The sequence below is a fragment of the Pyrgilauda ruficollis genome, unplaced genomic scaffold, assembly GCF_017590135.1.
Source record: "Pyrgilauda ruficollis isolate IOZ18807 unplaced genomic scaffold, ASM1759013v1 scaffold34, whole genome shotgun sequence".
Taxonomy (NCBI): Eukaryota; Metazoa; Chordata; class Aves; order Passeriformes; family Passeridae; genus Pyrgilauda; species Pyrgilauda ruficollis.
Genome location: NW_024524822.1, coordinates 2,350,980 through 2,370,816, shown reverse-complemented (window position 1 = coordinate 2,370,816; position 19,837 = coordinate 2,350,980). Strand labels below are relative to the sequence as shown.

At 57.2% G+C, this 19,837-nt stretch overlaps 1 protein-coding gene across 1 annotated transcript in view; it reads right to left on the bottom strand.

The window, feature by feature from the left end:
- Positions 1–559: 559 nt before the first annotated feature.
- The window catches only part of LOC121357670 (collagen alpha-1(I) chain-like), an 83,014-nt gene continuing 63,736 nt past the window's right edge, over positions 560–19,837 (bottom strand). The window contains exons 24-68 of the mRNA XM_041475195.1: positions 19,450–19,494; positions 18,863–18,916; positions 18,209–18,316; positions 17,085–17,138; positions 16,838–16,891; positions 16,594–16,638; positions 16,012–16,065; positions 15,593–15,637; positions 14,965–15,018; positions 14,091–14,144; positions 13,841–13,894; positions 13,604–13,657; positions 13,256–13,309; positions 12,690–12,734; positions 11,949–11,993; positions 10,930–11,037; positions 10,617–10,670; positions 10,363–10,416; positions 10,131–10,184; positions 9,777–9,884; positions 9,368–9,421; positions 9,021–9,131; positions 8,683–8,736; positions 8,449–8,502; positions 8,176–8,229; positions 7,721–7,774; positions 6,732–6,839; positions 6,546–6,599; positions 6,356–6,409; positions 6,019–6,072; positions 5,582–5,635; positions 5,346–5,399; positions 5,067–5,120; positions 4,350–4,403; positions 3,510–3,563; positions 3,381–3,434; positions 3,162–3,215; positions 3,035–3,052; positions 2,823–2,876; positions 2,572–2,634; positions 2,191–2,356; positions 1,844–1,950; positions 1,479–1,559; positions 1,056–1,244; positions 560–729 (exon numbers count right to left, since the gene is read on the bottom strand). Of these exons, the coding sequence (XP_041331129.1) occupies positions 580–729; positions 1,056–1,244; positions 1,479–1,559; positions 1,844–1,950; positions 2,191–2,356; positions 2,572–2,634; positions 2,823–2,876; positions 3,035–3,052; positions 3,162–3,215; positions 3,381–3,434; positions 3,510–3,563; positions 4,350–4,403; positions 5,067–5,120; positions 5,346–5,399; positions 5,582–5,635; positions 6,019–6,072; positions 6,356–6,409; positions 6,546–6,599; positions 6,732–6,839; positions 7,721–7,774; positions 8,176–8,229; positions 8,449–8,502; positions 8,683–8,736; positions 9,021–9,131; positions 9,368–9,421; positions 9,777–9,884; positions 10,131–10,184; positions 10,363–10,416; positions 10,617–10,670; positions 10,930–11,037; positions 11,949–11,993; positions 12,690–12,734; positions 13,256–13,309; positions 13,604–13,657; positions 13,841–13,894; positions 14,091–14,144; positions 14,965–15,018; positions 15,593–15,637; positions 16,012–16,065; positions 16,594–16,638; positions 16,838–16,891; positions 17,085–17,138; positions 18,209–18,316; positions 18,863–18,916; positions 19,450–19,494 (3,054 nt within the window). The 3' untranslated portion in view covers positions 560–579. The remainder of the gene's footprint in view (positions 730–1,055; positions 1,245–1,478; positions 1,560–1,843; positions 1,951–2,190; positions 2,357–2,571; positions 2,635–2,822; positions 2,877–3,034; positions 3,053–3,161; positions 3,216–3,380; positions 3,435–3,509; positions 3,564–4,349; positions 4,404–5,066; positions 5,121–5,345; positions 5,400–5,581; positions 5,636–6,018; positions 6,073–6,355; positions 6,410–6,545; positions 6,600–6,731; positions 6,840–7,720; positions 7,775–8,175; positions 8,230–8,448; positions 8,503–8,682; positions 8,737–9,020; positions 9,132–9,367; positions 9,422–9,776; positions 9,885–10,130; positions 10,185–10,362; positions 10,417–10,616; positions 10,671–10,929; positions 11,038–11,948; positions 11,994–12,689; positions 12,735–13,255; positions 13,310–13,603; positions 13,658–13,840; positions 13,895–14,090; positions 14,145–14,964; positions 15,019–15,592; positions 15,638–16,011; positions 16,066–16,593; positions 16,639–16,837; positions 16,892–17,084; positions 17,139–18,208; positions 18,317–18,862; positions 18,917–19,449; positions 19,495–19,837) is intronic.

Sequence of the window (19,837 nt, the reverse complement as noted above, 5' to 3'; positions counted from 1 at the left end):
GTGAGATGGAGACTCAAAACTGAGGCAGGATGTGGGGGGCATTGACATTTTCACCCCTTTGCAGCACTTAGTGCCTGGCTGGGAGGGAGGTGCTGGAGCAGCACCACTCTGGGCTCTCCCAGGCTCACCAAGGCCACTTTCCAGCCCAGTCCTGGGCAATCAATGCTCCAACCATTTGTGCACTTGACCCTGGCAAAGAAAAGCTCCTTTCCTTCCCCTTTTCCCAAGCTGGCACTAGTTTTGCTCCTTGGGTTTTTTGTTTTTTTTTTTTTTTCCTTTACAGACAGTTCCCAGCAATTATAACTCTCAAACCTCCCCCAAGCAGTCATTAAATCAGCACCTTCTCATATATAATATATACATGTATAATATATATATAATTTATAGAGAAATTATTTCTGTAAACAATATTCCTCAACTGCAGAAGGAAGTGGAGTCCAGGGCATAATACAGCTCCAAACACAGCAGCTCTGTGGAGCAGGTGGGAGCCCTGTGCCACCCCCAGCATCCACTTGTCCCCATCGGGATGGCTCTTGGGTGGGGACAGAACTGCCTGGCTCGGTTTGGGTGGCACCACTTTCAGCTGAAACAAACTGGTCCGACTGTGAAACCAAACTGGTGCGAGGCGTCGCCGTTGTGGAACACGGCCAGGTCCCGCAGGGGCAGCAGCCACAGCTCCTCCGTGCTGAACTGGAAGATGGTGTCGGTGATGGAGGACTCGTTGTCCAGCTGAAATGACCACCAGGGACAGCTGAGTGGCACCAAACCTCTCAGCTGAGGGCTTGGAGCTCCCTTGGCTGCTCCTTGTTGCAGCCAGTGTCCATCCCCAGCCCTTCCTGGCTTTTCCACGGTGGTGACCTCTGCCAGGGCCCACGCCATCCCCTGCCACATCCCAAGATCAGGAAGCTCATTGGGCCAGGGGTGTGGATGCTCTCCGTCCCCATCCCACCATCTCCCCAGTGCATCCCAAACTCTCCAAAGGCTCTTGGAGAGAGCCTCTCAAAAACTCTCGGGAGGCTCTTGCAGGCACCAAGGCTGCGCGGGGCCAGGCTCACCAGGCAGCCCTGCAGGCTGGCTGCGTAGCTGTGATCCCGGGAGTCGGCCAGGAAGCGGATTTCCTTGTCGGGCTGGGGCCGGCCGCGCTCCGGGGCCGGTGTGCAGGAGTACGAGACCTTCTGCGAGGCACGGTGGCTGTGCAGGCGCAGGAAGCGGAGCTGCACCGCGCTGGCCCCCGCGTATTCCAGCTGCAGGGACAGCGGGAGGGAGATCCGGCATGCGGGGGCTGCTGCAGGGCGGCTGTGCTCCCCCAAGGCACAACCCTGGCAGGGTTTAAGCACTGGAGTTCCTCGCAGAAGGAGTGTCACATCCCTCTGTGCACAGCCAGGGGAGCCGGGGGCTGTCCCAGCACTGCAGGGTGGCACTTGGAGACCCCCGAGCTCAGCCCTGTGTCCCCTCGGCTCCTCCAGCCGGGCACTCACCAGGAAGCCGCCGGGCAGGGTGCTGAACCACTCAAAGGTGTTCTCAGAGCTGTAGGTGCTCAGCCAAGCCTTGATAGGGACCTGAGGGGAGCGGGGACAATTGTCACACTGTTAACAGGGGATAGTGGCACTGACAGGACAAGGAGCCACACAGAGCCCCTGTGTGTCCCTGCAACCTGGCACACACCGTGACCAGGATCCTCACTCCTCACTCCCTGCCAGGGCAGTGGGCACCACAGCAAGGAAATAGTCACCACAGCAAGGGATTGGTCACCCTGTCCCTCTCCAGCCCCACCAGCCCTTGTCCCCACCCACCCTGAGGGGTCCCTCGGGGCTGAAGCTGCCCCATAAAAGCCACCCCGTACCTGGTTGTGGACGGGGGCGATGCAGGTCTCCCCCCCAGCTGTGAAGTTGCAGAAGGCCCTCAGCGCGTCCTGGGGGCTGCCCTGGTTGGGGTCGATGTAGTATTGCCCTGGAGGGAGGAGAGGACAGCCCTGGCACTCAGGTTTGGCACAGGGAGGGTGCCACACAGTGCCATCCCACCCCAGCTGGCGGCCTGGCTGCCAGCCCATTTCTGCAGGGATGCCCACAAAGCCCATCTGACCTCATTCCCCAAAATCCTTATTCCCTCTTTATTTCAAAGAGCTGCCTGTCCCTTCACAGGCTCTGGAGACCAGGCCAGGCCCAGGGGGGCCCCCCATGCCCCTGGTACCATCGGGCAGGCCGGGGTGAGCCAGCAGCAGCTCCTTGCAGGTGGTGGCTGGTTTGGTTTTGGTGCCATTGGGATGCTCCACGAGGGCTTGGAGCTCCCGGCTCAGGGTGTCCAGCAGAGCCCAGACCACGGTGTAGTTCAGGTGGTTGGAGGAATAAATGAGGTGCTGAAAGAAAAAGGAGGGGATATCACCAAGCTGACCATAGATCCCCCCACCAGGAGCATCATCAGGTGTTGAGGAAGGGGATGGCACTTGCAGGGGACAAGGACAAGTGTGAGGGGAGAGGGAGTAGCTGGATCTTCTTGGTCCTGGTGCACAGGGGACCTCAGAAGCAGCAGGATATGGGACAGCATCCCTGACAGCCCCTTTGGGTCACTCACCTGGAGCTCCTCCTGGGACAGCATCACCGCAGGCCCGCTGGGACCAGGGGGGCCAGCCAGACCCTGGGGGTACAATGACAGTGCTGCTGGCACTGGCTGCTGCCCACAAGCTCCTCAGCAGCTCCTCCACCAGTGCCAGCAGCTGGACATCCCCATGGAATGACAGCATGGCATGGCAGGACCTCACTGCCACGTTTAGGGGAGTGAGAGACCCAAATTTTGGGCTGAGGGGCGTTTGTGGCTCTGCTTACCGGCATTCCCGGTGTGCCTCTGGGGCCTGGCAGGCCCGGGAAACCTCTCAGCCCCTGCCAAAGGAGGAGGTGGAGAAGGGAAGGAAAGCAAGGTGGGAGATGCTGCTGTGCTGAGCTGCACCCCCACGGGCCCCCCGCACCCCTGGAGTGGGAAGGAGGGGAGGGATCCCATGGCAGGGCTGATCCCGCTCCAGCTGCTCCCCACTACTTACTTTGGGTCCAGACAAGCCCTGGAAGGAAAGGACAGGACCAGGATAAGAGGGGGGCAGGTAGGATCAAAGCTGCATCCCTGTGGGGTGAGGAGTGAACCCCAAACCTGCAGGAGGGGGAAGGACTCACTGGTGTCCCAGGAATTCCAGGGTGTCCCTGTGGGCCAGGGGGGCCAGTGTCACCCTGCAAGGACAACAGAGAGCTCAGGGCACTACACAGGACATCCCCCAGCCTGGCATCCTTCTACAACCCAGCCCCCTCCCCAGGTGGATTTTATATGGAAAAAACAAGAAATTCACCCCAAATACTCATTTCAATCCCTGACATCCCTCTCTATCCTGCCCTTACCTGCTTTCCCTTGGGTCCTGGCCTCCCAGGGACACCATGGGGTCCTGGCTTGCCCTGGAAACATGGCAGGATGTCACACAGGGTGACAAGGGACCGGGGAGAAGGAAAAGAGCAAAACCTGTCACACACCTTGAAACCATCGTCCCCTTGCTGGCCCAGGTCACCCTTGCTGCCCTTCTCGCCCTAGGAGAGAATCAGGGAGAGCTTTGGTGGCAAAGGGAAGGACAGAACCCCCAGGACACCAGTGTGGGTGAGGAAATTCCCAGTTAAGGCTGGCTGCAAAACTTCTGGAGCAAAAACCCCAAACACCCATCCTTTTTGTTCCAGAGAATTCACTGCACCCACATGGCTGGGACAGAGGCAGCAGCAGGGATGAAAGGATCATCCCAGACTAAAACATCTCTCAGGAAAACCTTGGAAGTTGCCAGGAAGCACTTGGAGAGAATAAAGAAGATTCTTGGTGTGCTGAAACCAGAAGCAGGGGAAATATCCCAGCACAGCCTCCTCTCTGCCTGCTCTCCCAGGAGATGCTCACTGAGCTGACAATGAATTTAAAATTTTAATGATTCCCAAGGTTTCATTTTCCTGAAGGCTCTGAGCAGCTCCCCAGTGCCTGGGATGGGATGGGATCCATGGGATGTGCTCGGTTTCTCCAGCCAAGGATCCATCAAGAATGGCACAAGGGAGGTTCAGCTCATGGTGCATCAGCATCAATGCTGAGAGCAGGGATTAAAAGGCTCCACACTGCTGCCTGCAACTCCAGGAGGATGGAAAAGCTACAAAAGTCTTGGATTTAGGAGAAAATCTAAAGGTTCCATCTCCCAGCACTTGGGGACATGGTGGCCAACCCCCAGAGAAAGATGGTGCAGCCATCAGGGTTCAAAAAGAAGGGAATAAGGGATGGCATTCATCAAATTAAATGCCACCCTGTGCCCAGTGTCCCTGCTGTGCCTGGCACGTGTCCCCCACCTTGTGTCCTTTTGGTCCAGGGTCTCCTTTGATGCCCTTCAGCCCTGGGATGCCCTAAGAGAGAAACATGGAACGGACTCGCCCTGCGGCTGAGCTGCTCCTGTCAGCCCCTGGCAAGGAGGGCCCTCCCCACACCTGAGGATTCTGAGGATTTCAGGCAGTTTTAGAAGCTTTGAGGCATTTTCTCATTGTTTCTTTGATTTTTGCTTTCAGGATCCCTCAGCAAAGCCCATTAAAAATGCACTGGAGGTGCCTTGGCTGGCTGAGAATATCCAGCTTTTTTTTTTTTTTTTTTTTTTTGTGAAGTTGCCAAAGTTGGGCTTTTTTATTTTAAGCAGAGAAAAAGCAATTTCTAGTAATTAAAATAAATATTTGGGTCCTTTCTGCTGGCTGCAGTTTGTGCCTCCAGCCATGACAGCTCTCTGGGAAGGTGGGCACAGTCCCACCAGTGCTCAGCACTGCCTGGCATCAGACATATGCCTAAAAGAAGGATTTGGCCTCCAGAACCTACCTACATTTTGGTAGTGATGTGATTTGTCTGACTGCACACACCCTCCTGGGATGGTAATTTGGGAGGAGAAGACAGGAGGAGATGGATGAACCATTTAAAAACTCTCATTTTAAAAAGGTCTCTGCTTTGGGTCCCTGCAGAGCTGGGTCACACAGCGGGGTCAAACAGGGAGCAGCCAGCACCCAAAACCCTACACTGATACTCACATAGGGTCCCTGGGGGCCCTGGGGTCCTGGAAGTCCTTTGTCACCTGGGTAGCCCTGAAATGCAAAGGGAGAAGCCCTGGCTGTGCCCAGGGTGATGCTCCAGGGCAGGGAGAGCAGCCCATGGGGCTGTGGGTGTGGGAGGTGCCCCTGTTGGGCTGGGAGGCTCTGGGGGGACAGAGCCCTCAGTTACCATGGTTTATTCTTTTCTAACCCTGGGCTCAGGCAGGTGGGAGCACCCCCAAACTGCCAGGGGGCCAAGAACCTGACAAAGCCACCTACCTTGTGTCCCCAGGGACCCCGCGGGGGCTGCTGGCCCATCTTGCCTCGCTTGCCCTGGGGACCACAGGTGAAAGACTCACAGGTAGTTCCAAACTGACCCAGCCACCCCTCGTCCCTCCAGGATCCCCTCTCCAGGGATTCCGAGCCCCCAGAAAACTGGGACCACCCTGCAGAGCCTGCATGGGCTCCAAGGAGCAGCTCCCTGCCACCCTCGTGGGGACAGCAGTGCCACTTACCCGTCTGCCAGCTTCTCCTGGGACCCCTTTGTCCCCTTCCTGCCCCACATCACCCTGGAGGAAAAAGAGGCAGGATGTGGGTCTCCAACAGCTCAGCCACATCCCAGGACTGGGGAGGAGGAGATGGGGACAGAGCCCAGCAGGCACTGGGGGATTCTGGAGCTGGGCACCAAGAGCTGGGGAGGCCCCTGTGCCCCCCAGGGCCACCTGAGCCAGGCTGGAGGCAGGACCTGCCAGCCCCTCAGCCAAAAACCAGGCCAAGGCAGCCCAAGAGCATCCTGTGTTTGCCAGGTGGTGACAAACAGGTCCTCCTGGGCAATTCCCACTGTTTGCTCTCCATGGTCCCCAGTGGGACTGACCAGCTCAGGCTTGCCCACCCCATGCCCACCGGGCAGTCCCCCTCAGGTGCCATCCCCAGGGGAGGACTTTGGGGGTACCTTATCTCCTTTGCGGCCTTTCTGTCCTTTAGGACCAGCTCGTCCAGGAGGCCCCTAAAATCCCAAAGGAGAAGGAAAACCTGTAAGGATGCTGTGCAGGGGATGCCCCTCCTTGCTTCCCTCCCTGCCTTGCCCCAGTGTGCCCAGGAGGATGCTCTAGGCTGGGATCTTCCCTTTGGGATTTTCCCTCTCTCTGGAGCAGGCTGGGCAGAAGGGGCTGTGGGAGGGTTCAGCAGGAGCAGGAGATGGTGCCTGCACTGGACTTTTACACATCCAGGAGATGCCAGCATCCCCCAGCCTCTTTCAGGGAGAACCACGGCTCCATCCCACTCCTCACCATTTGTCCTGGTTTTCCTGGCTCTCCTGGCTCCCCTTTTGCACCCACCAGGCCCTAAGAAGGAAAACAAAATTCAAGGCAATTCCAAAACTTTGGGTTATTCAGACATTTGGGTTATTCTGTGAGGGACACAGATCTGGGAGGCTGGAAAAGCTGGGGCAGGGAATGGGGCAGAGAGGAGCCTGCTCACCTCAGTGCCACTCAGCCCGGTGGCTCCAGCTTCGCCTGGTGGCCCAAGAGTCCCCTAAGTTCATTTGGGGACAAAACAGGAGGCTGGCACCAGGGGAAGGCAGGAGGGCACAGCTGGGGCTGTTGTCCCCAGGGAGAGCTGTGCCAGGGATGTCCCCTGCCTGTCCCCATGGAGCAGAGGCGTTACCTGCCGGCCTGGCTGTCCCTTGGTGCCCACCACTCCTCTGGCTCCCTCATGCCCGGTGTAGCCCCGGAGCCCAGGGGCACCTGCCAGTCCCCGAGCCCCCTGCGAGCCCTGCAGGGCACGGAGATGGGGACACTGCTCAGCCCCATCCTCAGCAGGGCCCGAACAGACACCCCTCGAGGGACTTCAGCTGCACTGAGCTTTGAAAATAAACCTGCAGTTTATTCCATAGCAAATCCCCCTGCAGTTTATTCCACAGCAAGTCCACCCAGATTTTATCCCAGAGCCTGACCTCTCCCAGCAAATCACCCAAGCTAAAGGCTTGGAGCAACCTGGTCTGTGGAAGGTGTCCCTGCCCATGGCAGGGGAGCCTGACCTCTCCCAGAAAATCACCTAAGCTAAAGGCTTGGAGCAACCTGGTCTGTGGAAGGTGTCCCTGCCCATGGCAGGGGATGGAATCCAAAGAGCTTTGAGGTCCCTTCCAACCCAGTTCTGGGATTCTGGGATTCCATAAGGGCATGTCTTGCTTGGGCAGAGTGGCACTGCAAGGTGGGACTGCAGGTGGGATTTATCCTGCAGCTGAGCTTGGGGCATCCATAACACATCTGGGGCTCTGCCATGCCCATAATGCCCATCCTGGGGCACCTCACGTGTTCCAGGCTCTGGGCAGCCCCTGGAGCCACAGGGACACCTGTGGATCTGCTCCAAGGAGGGGGAAATCCAGAGCCCTGGAGCTGCCTCAGGCAGATTGCAGCAGCCCAGGGTTACCTGTGCAACAGCCCTGGCACTTTGGCACGGCTTTTAACAGCTCTGTTAAAATTACTTTCATGAGCTTTTGCTGTGGGAAATCCAAGGAAGCAGTGACTCAGTCCCAGAGCCGGGAGCCAGGCTGGCAGAGCTCCCTTTGCAGCCACCCCCAGGGTAAGACACATCCCAAAATGCCACCAAACCTCTTTCCCAAGGGAATTCTTGGGGGCAGAGCTGGTACTCACCACTGGGCCGGGCTTGCCACCATCTCCCTTCGCTCCGTCATCTCCGGCCTGTCCCTGTGGGGACATGGGGAATCAGAAAAAGCCCCTCACCACTGTGTCCTTCACCTCTGAGGGAACTTTGAGCATCCTGTCCCACATCCCACACTCAGCTGGCCAAGACAGCACTGGGAACCACGTGGGAGTGAACAGGATTCAGCAGCAGGAGCTAGTTTTCCATGAGGCACCACTGGGTGCTGGAAAGGGTCTGATTTTGGGGGTTTAGATACTGTGAGTTTGGGGTTTTAGAGTCCTGGGAATCAGTGCTGAGTATGAGGTGTTAAACCCCCTCCTCATTTCTGAGCCCCCCGACCTGGCCAGTGAAGGAGCAATAAATCCTTTGGGTTGTACTGAAAATAGGGAAGAGCAGGGGAAGCTTTTGGCAGTTCCCAGCTCTGCAACATTCCAGGCATCAGTACCTCGAATCCTGCAGCCCCAGCAGGTCCATCCACGCCTCGTGGCCCTGGATCTCCCTGGGAAAGGAAGGGAAACAGCTCTGTCCATGGAAAACCCTTCCCTGCCTTGCTGACTCTGATCTCAGGGGTGTCCCATGGCAGGTCCCCCTGCCACCAGCCTGCCCAGGACACCCATGCAGCCAGTGCCAGCACATTCCCACCAGGAGAGCTTGGGAAGAGGCCAGAAAAGGGAGTTTCACCCGGAGGTGAAGGGCTGGAACCATCATCCTTCCATACCTTCTCTCCCTCGGGACCGTCGAGCCCAGGAGGACCTCGGAGTCCTGTCCCCCCCTGTTCAGGGCACAAGCAGAGGAGCCCAGGTCACTCAGCCCTGCCAGTGCTCCCGGTCACACAGATGTCCCCTGACCAGGTCTGGGACAGAAATGGGGCCCTGACCAATGCTCCTGGTCACACAAATGTCCCCTGCCAGGCCTGGGACAGGTTGGAAGGGGAAAGGGGGATCTGACTTACAAACCATCCTCTGGCTCCAGCAGGTCCCGCAGCTCCGGTGACACCGCCCTGGCCCTGGCACACAGAGGGAGACAGACGTGTTCCCAGCCTGGCAATGGCTGGAATTTGGGGCAATGCTGCCTCCAGGCAAAGTGCCCCACAAACCCAAACCTTCCTTTTGTGCCAGCAAGACCCAATTTTGGTGTCATGCCTGTGAGACATGAAACTCCCTAATTATGGAGATTTGACAGTTCCTAGGGTTTTCTGCAGCTCCCAGAGCACAAGGTTTCCCAGCAGGGGTGAGTGCCCTCCTTTGGGGACTCTGAAGGGTGAGGTAGCCCAGCCCCAGCTGTACTTGCCAGCAAACCTTCTCGGCCCTTCTCTCCCTTCTGGCCTTTCCCTCCAATTTCACCTGTGGCAGCTCCTGGACCAGGAATTCCAGGAAGGCCCCTGGGGCCAGCATTGCCCTGCTCAGGGATGGAGACAAGTTTCACCACAAAGAGGGAAAAGGAACAGCAATAAATGAGCTTCTGCATGGAGGTGAGCTCTGTCACCCTCTGGCCAGGTGCCACAGAGAGCAGGTCACCCTGGGCTGCTCCTCAGCCATGGGGACACCCCTGTCCTGCTCTGTCCCCACCATGGAGCAGCAGGCCAGGGGTGTTCCTGAGATGCTGGAAAGAGGGACAGAGTTAGAGACACCCCTCACCTTCCGTCCCCGCAGTCCTGGCTCGCCCGGGTCCCCAGTGTCACCAGTGTCACCCTGCCCAGGGGGAAATGCTCACATCAGACACAGCAGTTGCTCCCCAGCCCTATCCCAGGGTAGGTGAAAAGCTGGGCTTTGATTTCCATGGGCTTTTCCACCTTCCCCTGACTGGGATTTTGATGCTAGGTAAGGCATGGGGGCTGAGAGATCACCCCAGCTGTGACCCCGTACCCCAAAAGTGAGTGGGGACAAAATGCTGAGCACGCCTTGCCCAGCACGGGGACCCCAAAGCATCAACCCCTGGTTCCACGGGAGCATCCCACGCTCTGTGTGGCAAAGCCATGGCATGGGCAGGGTCCAGAGGCAGCAGCTTTCCCACTCCCATTCCCTGTGGGGATAATCCCACACGTACCTCCTTGCCTTGCTTCCCAGGCCGTCCTGGTGGCCCCTCTGTCCCCTCGTCCCCTGGCTCCCCAGGGCTCCCTCTGATGCCCGGAGCTCCACGGGTTCCTGCCTCTCCCTGGACAGGATGAAGATGACCAGGATTATTCCTGGCTGCCTTTTCCAGCTCAGCCTGGCTCTGCCCACCATCATTTCCCATACTGGGAAAAATCCAGTTTTCTTATGGGACCCCCCTGCCATGCCCAGCAACGTCAATCCCCAGGCATGAGGATGCCGGGGGGGGTTTCAAACACCTCCCATGGATTCAGGTGCCTGAGTGACCCTGCAGGAGTGGGGTGAGCCCAGCACCACCCCCAGCACCCACCTGCTCACCCTTGGGCCCCAGCTGACCCTCTGCTCCCGGCAGTCCTGGTGGTCCCTGTGGAGGAGAGAAAAGCCCAGCCCTAGCACAGCTCATGGGCCCAGCTTTACCCTTCTGGCTTTTTTGAGGACCAGCAGCCTCCTCCCATCCTTTCCCATCCTTGGAGCAGGGAACTGGGGAGGGGGAGGCTGGAGCAGCCCCACTGGGGTGGGGACACAGGTCCCAGCTGTTGTACCTGCTCCCCATCCAGCCCGCGGACTCCGGCTGCCCCGGGAGCTCCCACCTCACCCTGCAGAGGACACAAAGGCAGGACAAGCAGCCGTGGTGGTTCTCCGTCTCTGCAGCTCCCCGAGATGTAAATCCCCCTTCCACAGTGATGGGGCCAAGCTGGGAGCAGTGCTGGCCCCCCCAGCCCCAGGGAGGTCAGTGGGGTGAGCCCAAGGTTCTGGGCAGCTCCTGGGGAAACCAAATCCTCTCCTTTGTCCTCACCTTCTCTCCTCTCATCCCTGCAGGTCCTTCACGTCCATTTGGACCTTCCTGGCCCTGAAATCCAACACCCCACATCAGCAGAGGCGCTTGGCCCAAGCTCAGGAGCCTTTGCAGCTTTGGGATGTCCTGACACAGCACACACGGCCACGGGAAGGGAATCCACGCTCCACCTCCTCAAGCCCCCTGCAACAGCTTCCCTTTTCCTTCCCTTCCTGCAGGTGCTTCAGGGAGCTCCCCAAAGGGGCTGCTGCAGGAAAATCCCTAATCCCTGTCCTCCTGAGAGGATCAGTGGATGGCTCCCAGCAGCACTCACCGGGTAGCCAGGCGGGCCAGCAGCCCCAGCTGCTCCAGGAGCGCCTCTTTCTCCAGCTGAACCAGGCTTCCCGGGCATGCCATCCAGCCCTCTTGTGCCAGGAACACCCTGCAAGGCCAAAAAACCCCGTAGGCCCCCCAAAACACAGCTCTGGGAGGGCTAAGCCAGGGAAAGCCCCATGGCTGATGCATTTGGGTCACCTTGGGGTCCAAAGGTGCCACCTGCTCCAGGTGTAGGACACTGCTGTCCCCACACCCCACTGGTCACCACCCACACACAGGGTTTGGGGTGTTCCCTGCCCCACAACCACCCCAGGGATGACAATGCCCTGGAGTGGGCACTGATGTCTGTTAAGTTTTTGGTGGTTTTTTTTTTTTTTTTTTTTTTTTTTTTTTTTTTTTTTTTTTTTTCCTTTTGGACCACCTGTGGGCCGCAATGCAGACTTTTTTATCTAATTACACAATACTAAAACTATGAAGAAGAAGGACCAGCATCTGCCCTAAAACCTCCATCGTGCTATAGTTCTATAGTACTTCACTCTAACAAATTAAAAATGGAACTGTATTTCTCTTTCAACAAGGTTTTTTAAGGATAAACTGTCTAATTAAGAAATGACAATTTTTTTTTTTACTTTTAACCTAATAACCAACCACCTGTGGGCCGCAATGCAGACTTTTTTATCTAATTACACAATACTAAAACTATGAAGAAGAAGGACCAGCATCTGCCCTAAAACCTCCATCGTGCTATATATATATATATATCACTATATGCCAAAACTTTAATAAGTTTCCCACCCTGTGATATTAGACACTTCTATTCAAACTCCACACCCACAATCCCAGTTCTGTCATTCCATTTTGGAAGCCTTCCCTACGGCCTCAGGTCACTGCAGTGTTCTCCTGGGGGTCAGTGCCTGTCAGCACAGAAACTCTGAAATTCTCAGCAACCAGGGTTCCTACAAATGCCCACCCTGTGGGACATCCCCCCAGCCCAGCAAGGTGCAGCTCTGCACTTACAGGCAGCCCTGGGAGCCCTCGAGGACCTGGGTCACCTGTTCTGCCCTGGGAAAAGAAGGATTTCAGCAGTGTGTCATGGAACTGGGACCAGGGGAGGCTTTGCTCAGAGAAATCCCCTTGTCTTGGGACTGTGGCATTCACATTCTCGAAGAATCCCTTTGCCCAGGATTTTTCTCCTGGGAAGCTGAGAGGCCTCAGAGAAAAAGGAAAACAATTCTTCTCTCATTTGCTTCTCCTGTGCTGTGCTCATGTGGAATGTGTTTGCAGATTGTTTACCCACAGCTGATTGTTTCATTGGGTTCTGCTGTGAGTTGTTTTCACTCTTTGGCCAATCAGGGCCAAGCTGTGTCAGGACTCTGGAGAGAGTCACCAGTTTTCATTATTATCTTTTTAGCCTTCTGTAAGTATCCTTTCTGTATTCTTTAGTATAGTTAGTGTAGTATTATTTAATATAATACAGTATTATAAAATAATAAATTAGCCTTCTGAGAACATGGAGTCAGATTCATCATTCCTCCCTGCCACAGGGGTTCCTGCAAATACAGTGTGGGACCTCAGCAGTGTCTGTGCTGCATCAGGACAGAGGCCAGCAGCAGGGAATGGGATGAGGCTCCTGCCTGCTCCCAGCAAGGGCTGTGGGATGGATCGTGCTGCAGGCAGCACAGGGGATGTACTGCAGGTCACACACACATGCAGAGGGATCGGAGCAGCCAGGAATACAGGAAGCAAGGAGAGCCCTACCTGGGAGCCAGGAGCACCACGAGGACCAGGGGGACCTGGCAGGGCCTGGGGGACAAGAGCACCATTGGTGACACAGCCCTGGCTGAGCCCCTGCCCATTTAACTGCAGGACTGGCAAAAGCCCCCTGTTGTAGCAGCCAAACTAGCTGCTAATAAAGTCCAGGGTAAGGAAGCAAAAAGGGTGTTTGCATTGTATCAATGATGTTTAATTCAGCTGCTCTGTGAGATGGTCAGGGTCCAAAGCCAGGAGTCATGGGGGGAGCCCAGGTCCCTGTACCTCGAGAGACCAGGGTTGAACAGTGGCATGGGGCAGGACAAGGATGAGGGCCAACGGGGGAATGGGGAGGGACTGGCTCAGGGACACAGGAACAAGGGAAGGAGCCAGTGGGGTCTGACAGCTTTAGAGGGAAGCTTCTTGTGTCTCCCTGACCCAGGGAATGCCTCTCAGGGTCTCCACACCCCATGGCAAAGCTTTCCCATTTTCCCCATGCCCAGCCCAGCACAGAGAACTTGCCTGGTGCTTTCCAGGGGCTGGAGCTGCCCAGAACAGCAGCAAACAGTGCTTACCTTCGGACCAGCTTTTCCTGGAAATCCTGGTGGACCTTGAGCTCCCCTTTCTCCCTGTTAGGAGGCAAGAAAGATTTCCTTTCCTCTGTATGTTTTAATGCAAAAACTTCTTTAAAAAGCACAACAAAACAAACAAAAACCAGCTCTTAGAACAATCCAGAGGTGTTCAGGCAGAGGAGGTGCTGGAGTGCCAATGGGTCACCAGCTGTGGGAGGCAGATCCAGCTGTTCTCCTCCCACCAGGGCTGATGGAGGATGTGGGCACCTCCAAACCCATCCACTGGCTTCAAAACTCATCCCAAAAATGCTTCCAATGCTCCCAGTGCTGGAGGGGGTGCCCCTTCCCTACCTTGTCTCCCCTGCGTCCCAACCTCCCGCGGTCTCCAGCAGGTCCTGGATAGCCCTGGGAAGAGCTCAGGGTTAGGAGGCAGCTGGGGCTGCCTGGCATCACTGTATTTTTGGGAGAAGGTGGCTGAGGGAAAGGCAGGAGCCCTGGGAGGGAGGTGAGTGCCCAGCTGGGGGCTGCTGCATCCTCCTCCCAGTCCGGCCACCTCCATGTCCCCTCCGTGGCAGCTCCATCACTTACATAGGTGCCCACAGGTCCTTGTGGCCCCTCCAAGCCAGGCTTCCCAGGCAGCCCCTGGCAGGCAAAACAAGGGAATTAGCAAACCCCCACCCCCAGGATGCAGTCAGGCACCCTCCCTTCCTCAGTGATCCCACAGGGTCTGAGGAGCTCCTGGGCTGAGTCCATGGGATCCCCCCAGGGAAGCTCAGAGCCTCTGGGGGCTGTGAGCACCATCACTCCCCCAACCAGCCTCCCAAACCCCAGTTCTCACCTTTGGGCCCAAGCAACCCGGGTCTCCATCAGGTCCAGGCTTTCCTGGAGAGCCCTTTGGGATTATTTGGGGAGGAGGTGTCAGTCAAAGGCTGAGAGACGCCGAGCCCTGCTGAGCCCCCACTGCTGCCCTGAGCTCGTGGGGCCAGCAGGGTCACAGGGGGCAAACTCGGCCACTGTGGCTGGTCCTGCTGGCTCCTGCACACCCATGGCTGGCAGGGCTGTCACCAGGGCAGGTGACAATCCTTGCTCTCAACATCACCACCAAGCCCAGCTGAGTGCAGGCTCTCAGGGAGGAGCTGTTCCAGCTGCAGGAGCTGTTCCAGGTCTCCATCCCAGGTCACTGAGCTGGAAGGGACCCACCAGGATCCAGTGCAGCATCCCTGTCCCTGCCCAGACCCCCCAACAAGCCCACCCTGGGCATCCCTGGCAGCGCTGTCCAAAGGCTCCTGGAGCTCTGGCAGCCTCGGGGCCGTGCCCATTCCCTGGGGAGCCTGGGCCGTGCCAGCACCCTCCCCCTGAACCTGTGCCACCCTCTGCCACTGGGATCTCCTCCAGGACCCAGAGCCAGCTCCTGCTCAGCCATGATTGGTTTCCATGAGCTGCCATTCCCCATGGACACCCTGCCAGGCTCAGGGAGGCTGCACAGTTCCAGGAGCAGGCTGATTCCTTGGGGGAATGATTCTGCTCTTCCCTAGCCACAGTTATTTCCACCACTGAGGCTTTTTAATGTCTTTTATCAGCCAGGTATGATCAGGTCCTACAGATGCCCTGATTCCCAAGGAAAGTCCCACATTCTCCACCAGCCCCACTGACATCCCACCTAGGAAAACACACACAGTTCATGCAGAGGAACATTTTTTTTTTCTCCTTACTGTGGATCCAGGAGTTCCAGCGTGCCCACGGCCCCCTGGCAAACCAGCAAATCCCTGGAGGAAAGGGCAGCAGAGGAGCCATGGAGGGAAGGCAGGAGAGGAGGATGGAGAGACACAGCCCAGCCAAAGCACAAGTGAAGGGCCCAGCATGGTCAAGGCAGCACTGGGGCTTTTCCTTGAAATCCAGCTCCTGGATTCCTCATGGAATCAGCACGGCTGTGTGTGGACAGACACAACACCCACTCGTGCCCCCAGACACTCTGTGTGATGCTGGCAGCACTCTGGTCTGTCTCTGACCCAGTTTTCATCCTCTCTTTTGAGGGAAGTGCCAGATTTTTTTTTTTTTTTTTTTTTTTTTTTTTTTTTTTTTTTTTTTCAGAGCAAAGATAAATATATGATATCCTGCAGAGGGGAAAACCTGCTGCCAGCCCCAGTCTTGCTGCTAGATTTGTTCATGCTAGCAGTGCCAGGGGTGGGAAATCCCACTGCCCTGTTCCCAATCCTTCCCCCCTCAGCACCCTCCCAGAGGAGCATCCTCCAGCTGCCCATGGACATGCTTTGGAGGCACATTTCCAAAGGGATAAACCTGAGCAGAGGGATGGAAGGCCAGAAAATCAGCTCTACTCACCAGTGGTCCCCTCCTGCCTGGGCTGCCCACAATCCCTGGGTGGCCCTGCAGGACAAGGATGAGGATGAGGAAGCAGAACAGCCTCTCCCAGTCCCCATCATGGCAAAGTCCATGGTATCAAGGTCTTGTCCCACATGGCCATGAGGATGGGAGGTTGGGAAGTGACCCCACTGATGGCATCAAGGTCAGCCATAGCCACAAGGATGAAAGGTTGGGAAGTGTCCCCACTGAAGGTATCAGGTCTTGTCCCACGTGACCACAGGATGGGAGGTTGGGAAGTGACCCCACTGCTGGCTCAGGGCCTTGTCCCACACAGCCACAAGGATGGGAGGTTGGGGGGTGTCCCCATGGGCTCAGCTGCCCCTGTCCACACCCCCCAGCACCCTGTCCCCAGGCAAGTACAGATGTAGGATGGGAACCTGTGTACCAGGCTTTCCTTCTGCTCCCTCCGCTCCCGGCACGCCCCGCGAGCCCTGCAAGGAGAGTTTTGGCTCAGGCGGGCCCCACAAGGGCTCCTCCTGCCCCCACCCCTCAGGGTGACAGTGTGGGACATCAGCAGTGGCAGCTGTGGATTCCTCGGTGCACAGCTCATCCCACACAGCTCTAGCAGCTCCTCCCTGCTCCATCCCACCTTGGGACGGGAAATAACATCCACGTGGGAGGGAAGCTGTTCCCACCAGGAACACCTCGGCTGGGTTTTCCCTCCTCCTGCCCCAGCTATTTATTCCTGGCTCCTTCACCAGCCTCAGCTCTGAATAACAGAGCTTCCTTATAAAGTTCTTTCCTGGAATTTTCTGTGCTCAGCGTTCTGGAGGAAGTCGTGGTGTTGGGCAGGTGGTTTGTCAAAATGCAACGTGCCACAGCTCGAGCTGCTCATCCCCAACTTTTCCTGCTCAAATTCCTGACCCTCTGGTCTGGCCACATTCCAGGATGCTGCTCCCATGTCCCAGAGCCAGCAGCTCCCCATGGCAGCACAGGGATGTGGGATATCCTCTACTTACAGGCAGTCCAGGGACTCCAACCAGCCCACGCTGCCCCGCACGGCCCTGCAAAACACCAGAAATCACAAAACCATCCCTCTGCCAGGGGCAAAGCTGCAGATTTGGAGGAAAATTTTGTGCCTGAAAGATGTGCTCTGCCCCAGCACATCCCAAGCCAAGCAAGGGGTGTTTCAATCCAGATTTGTTTCAATCCCTCACAGCCAAAGATGCTCCAAGATCCAAATTCCAGCACCCCGTTAGTTACCCGGGCTCCCCGCGGTCCTGGGGCTCCCTTAGGGCCGTCAGGTCCTTGGCATCCCTAAAATCCACACAAAGGAAAACACAGACATTGCAAATCTACAGGGGCTGCTCAGGGGGATGCCATGCACAGGGAGGAGGCCAAGAGGCTGGAGACCCTCCCCAGGATGGTGCCCCTGGGTTGGACCCTGGCAGGGTGGGCACATCCGAGGCAGTGGGCAGCCCCTGGGAAAGCAGCAGATTCTGGTGCTGACCTTGGGTCCCTCGCTGCTGTTTAGCCCTGCAGGTCCAATCTGACCTTCTTCCCCCTGCCAGGAGAGAGGGGAGGAATCATCCAGGGAAAACACAGCCTCAGATCCCAGGGGAGTCACCAGCCTGCTGCTGGTGTAGGGAAAAACACCGCGAGTGTGACCAGAGGTGCCATTAATAATTGGCACCAGCTGAGCTTTGGTGGGAATGGGGACTTCCCCCACCCCCAGGGTTAAAAACCAGGCAGAAAGAAAAATCTCAATCAGTTTGGTGTGGCCCAAAACGACATGGTTGAATATTTTTGTTTCCTGGTGGACAAATTAAAGGCAATTCCAAGGAGTGCTGTGCCAAGTCTGCTGCCTGCTCCAGCCCCTGTGCCAGCAGTGCTGCCTGGGAGGGTGGACAAAGCAGGAGAGGATTCCTGCTGCATCCCCAGCTCCTGGAGAGGTGGGAGGAGCTGTTACTCATCCTGGAGAGCAAAAGAGCAGCTCCAGGAAGGTATCCCAAAAGCCCTGGGAGTGGGAGGGCATCCCCTTGCAGACTAGAAATGTGGGTGGGAAAATAATCCTCCTTTTCCTGAGAAGCTGGGAATCACTAGGGATCAGCAGGCAGCCTCAAACACGGATGTGGAGGTGGCTTCAGTCTCCCAGACAGCTCTCTCAGAGTACACACTGCAGGAAAAAGCATTCCCAAAGCCCTTCAGGACTGCCAGCACAGGCTCCAGGAGCCTGGCAGGAGTCAGAGAGGGGCACAAAATGAGCAATCCCCGAACCCTCTGCTCCCAAAAGCTGCAAAGGAGCTGACCCAGAGCAGGGACTCAGCGGGATCCTGCAGAGCTGCTGGGCTGAGGCAGCTGGGGAGGGCTGGCAATCCTGTGCCTGAGGCTGCTCTGGCAGCAGTGAACCCAGCAGAGAACTTTGGGGTGAAGAGGTGTGGAGCAGGCAGGGCACAGCTTGGTTTGCAGCCCCAAGGCTGGGGCTCTGGGCCAAGCTCCCGATGCTGTTAAAGGGATCCCCTGGGAGAGATCCCATAAACCAGCACTGCCTGCCCCTCTCCTGGCTGTCCCCACGCTGTGGCACAGGTCACACGCGTGCTCCCCCCATGACACCAGCCCAGCAGTGGCACTCACGTCTGGTCCCCGTGGCCCTGCAGCCCCTCGGGGGCCGGGGAAGCCCTGCAAGCCCCCCTGGCCCCGGGCTCCTGGAGGGCCTTTTGCTCCTTGTGCTCCTCGTGGGCCCTTGGAGGAACAAAACACAGAATGTCACAAAGCAGGGACAGCAATTCCCTGATCCACAGGCAGGAATTCCCCTGCAGAACCCATCACTGGCATGGAGAGCACCCCAGACCCTCCTCCCCCAGCGCCTCTGGGCCACCAGAAAGGGGGAAATTCATTGTTTAAACAGCCAAAGTGAGATGGAGCAGGGAAGGATGGATCAGAGTGGGATCAGCACAGAATGAGCTGCCTGGCTGCCCCAGACCCCAAAACCCAGCAGGGGACGGGGTCCTTGGGCAGCCACAGCTACCCAGAGCTGGGTAAAGCAGAGGGAGCAGCTCCATGAGTCCATTCCCTGGGGAGCCTGGGCAGTGCCAGCACCCTCTGGGGGAAGAACCTTGCCCTGAGCTCCAGCCTGAGCTGCCCTGGCCCAGCCCCAGCCGTGCCCTGGCTCCTGTCCCTGAGTGCAGAGGGCTCATTCCAGCACCCAGCCCCTCCACGTCCCCTCCCCAGCGTGACCAGGAACCTCCAGGTGGCATTTGGAGGCACCACAGGCTTGGGAATGGATACCTTGCCTCCTTTGGCTCCCAGATCTCCCTTGGCTCCACCTGGACCTCGGCAGCCCTGTGAGAGCAGCAGCAGTGGAGGTTACAATGAGAAACCCCTGGTGCAAGCTGTGTCTTATCCTGGCACCAAATAAAGGGAATTTTGCCCTGCTCCAGTCAGGGCTTTCCTCTGAGCTGGGAGCAGGGACCTGCTGGATCTGGCTCCAGGGCTTTTGGGTTCAATCCCTACCAAACCAAGCCCAGCAGCCCGTGCCAATGCCAGCTCCCAGCTGGTGGTGGCATCTCTGGTACCACCAAAACAATGCCAAGTATCCTCACTGCTGTGTTCCTTAACTCAGGCCAAAGCATTCCCACTTCTCTGAGCTCCCAAAGGCAGGTGACCCCTCAGGACACTCCCAAGCCTGAAAATTCCAGCAAAAGGAGCCCAAGCTCAGCTCTGCCTCCCCAAACCCAGTTTAATTAGGTCCCCAGTTGGCACCTAATTAAACATCAAGTCCAGGCACACATAAAGAACACAGAGCCACAGCTTTGGGCTGCTTTGCCACAGCTCTCCTGCTTCCAAAGCAGGATGCCATGGATGCCATCACTCACCTGCTCTCCTTGGGTGCCTTTTGCACCTGGCAGGCCAAGAAAACCCTTCAGAGAGACAGAGAATGCAAGTTTAAAAAGAAAACCACAAAGGGAAGTACTGCATGTGCTCCTGGAGGTGACAACCCACCCACAGCACAGGGATGGCATGGGCTGGGAAATGGGGGCACCACTTTGGCTCTGCAGGGCTGCTGCTGAGATCCCCAGTGGGATTTGTTCCCCAAAAAGGGACTAGAAGAGTCACAAACCCTCCCAAGGCTGCCCATAAGATGAGGCTGAGGTCCTCATTTGACTCCAAGATGCACCTCCACATCCCACCCCTCATCCCACTCAAGCCCCAGTTCTCAGCTCTGTGGGTTGAGGTCCCAGGACACAGAAGGGGACACCTGGG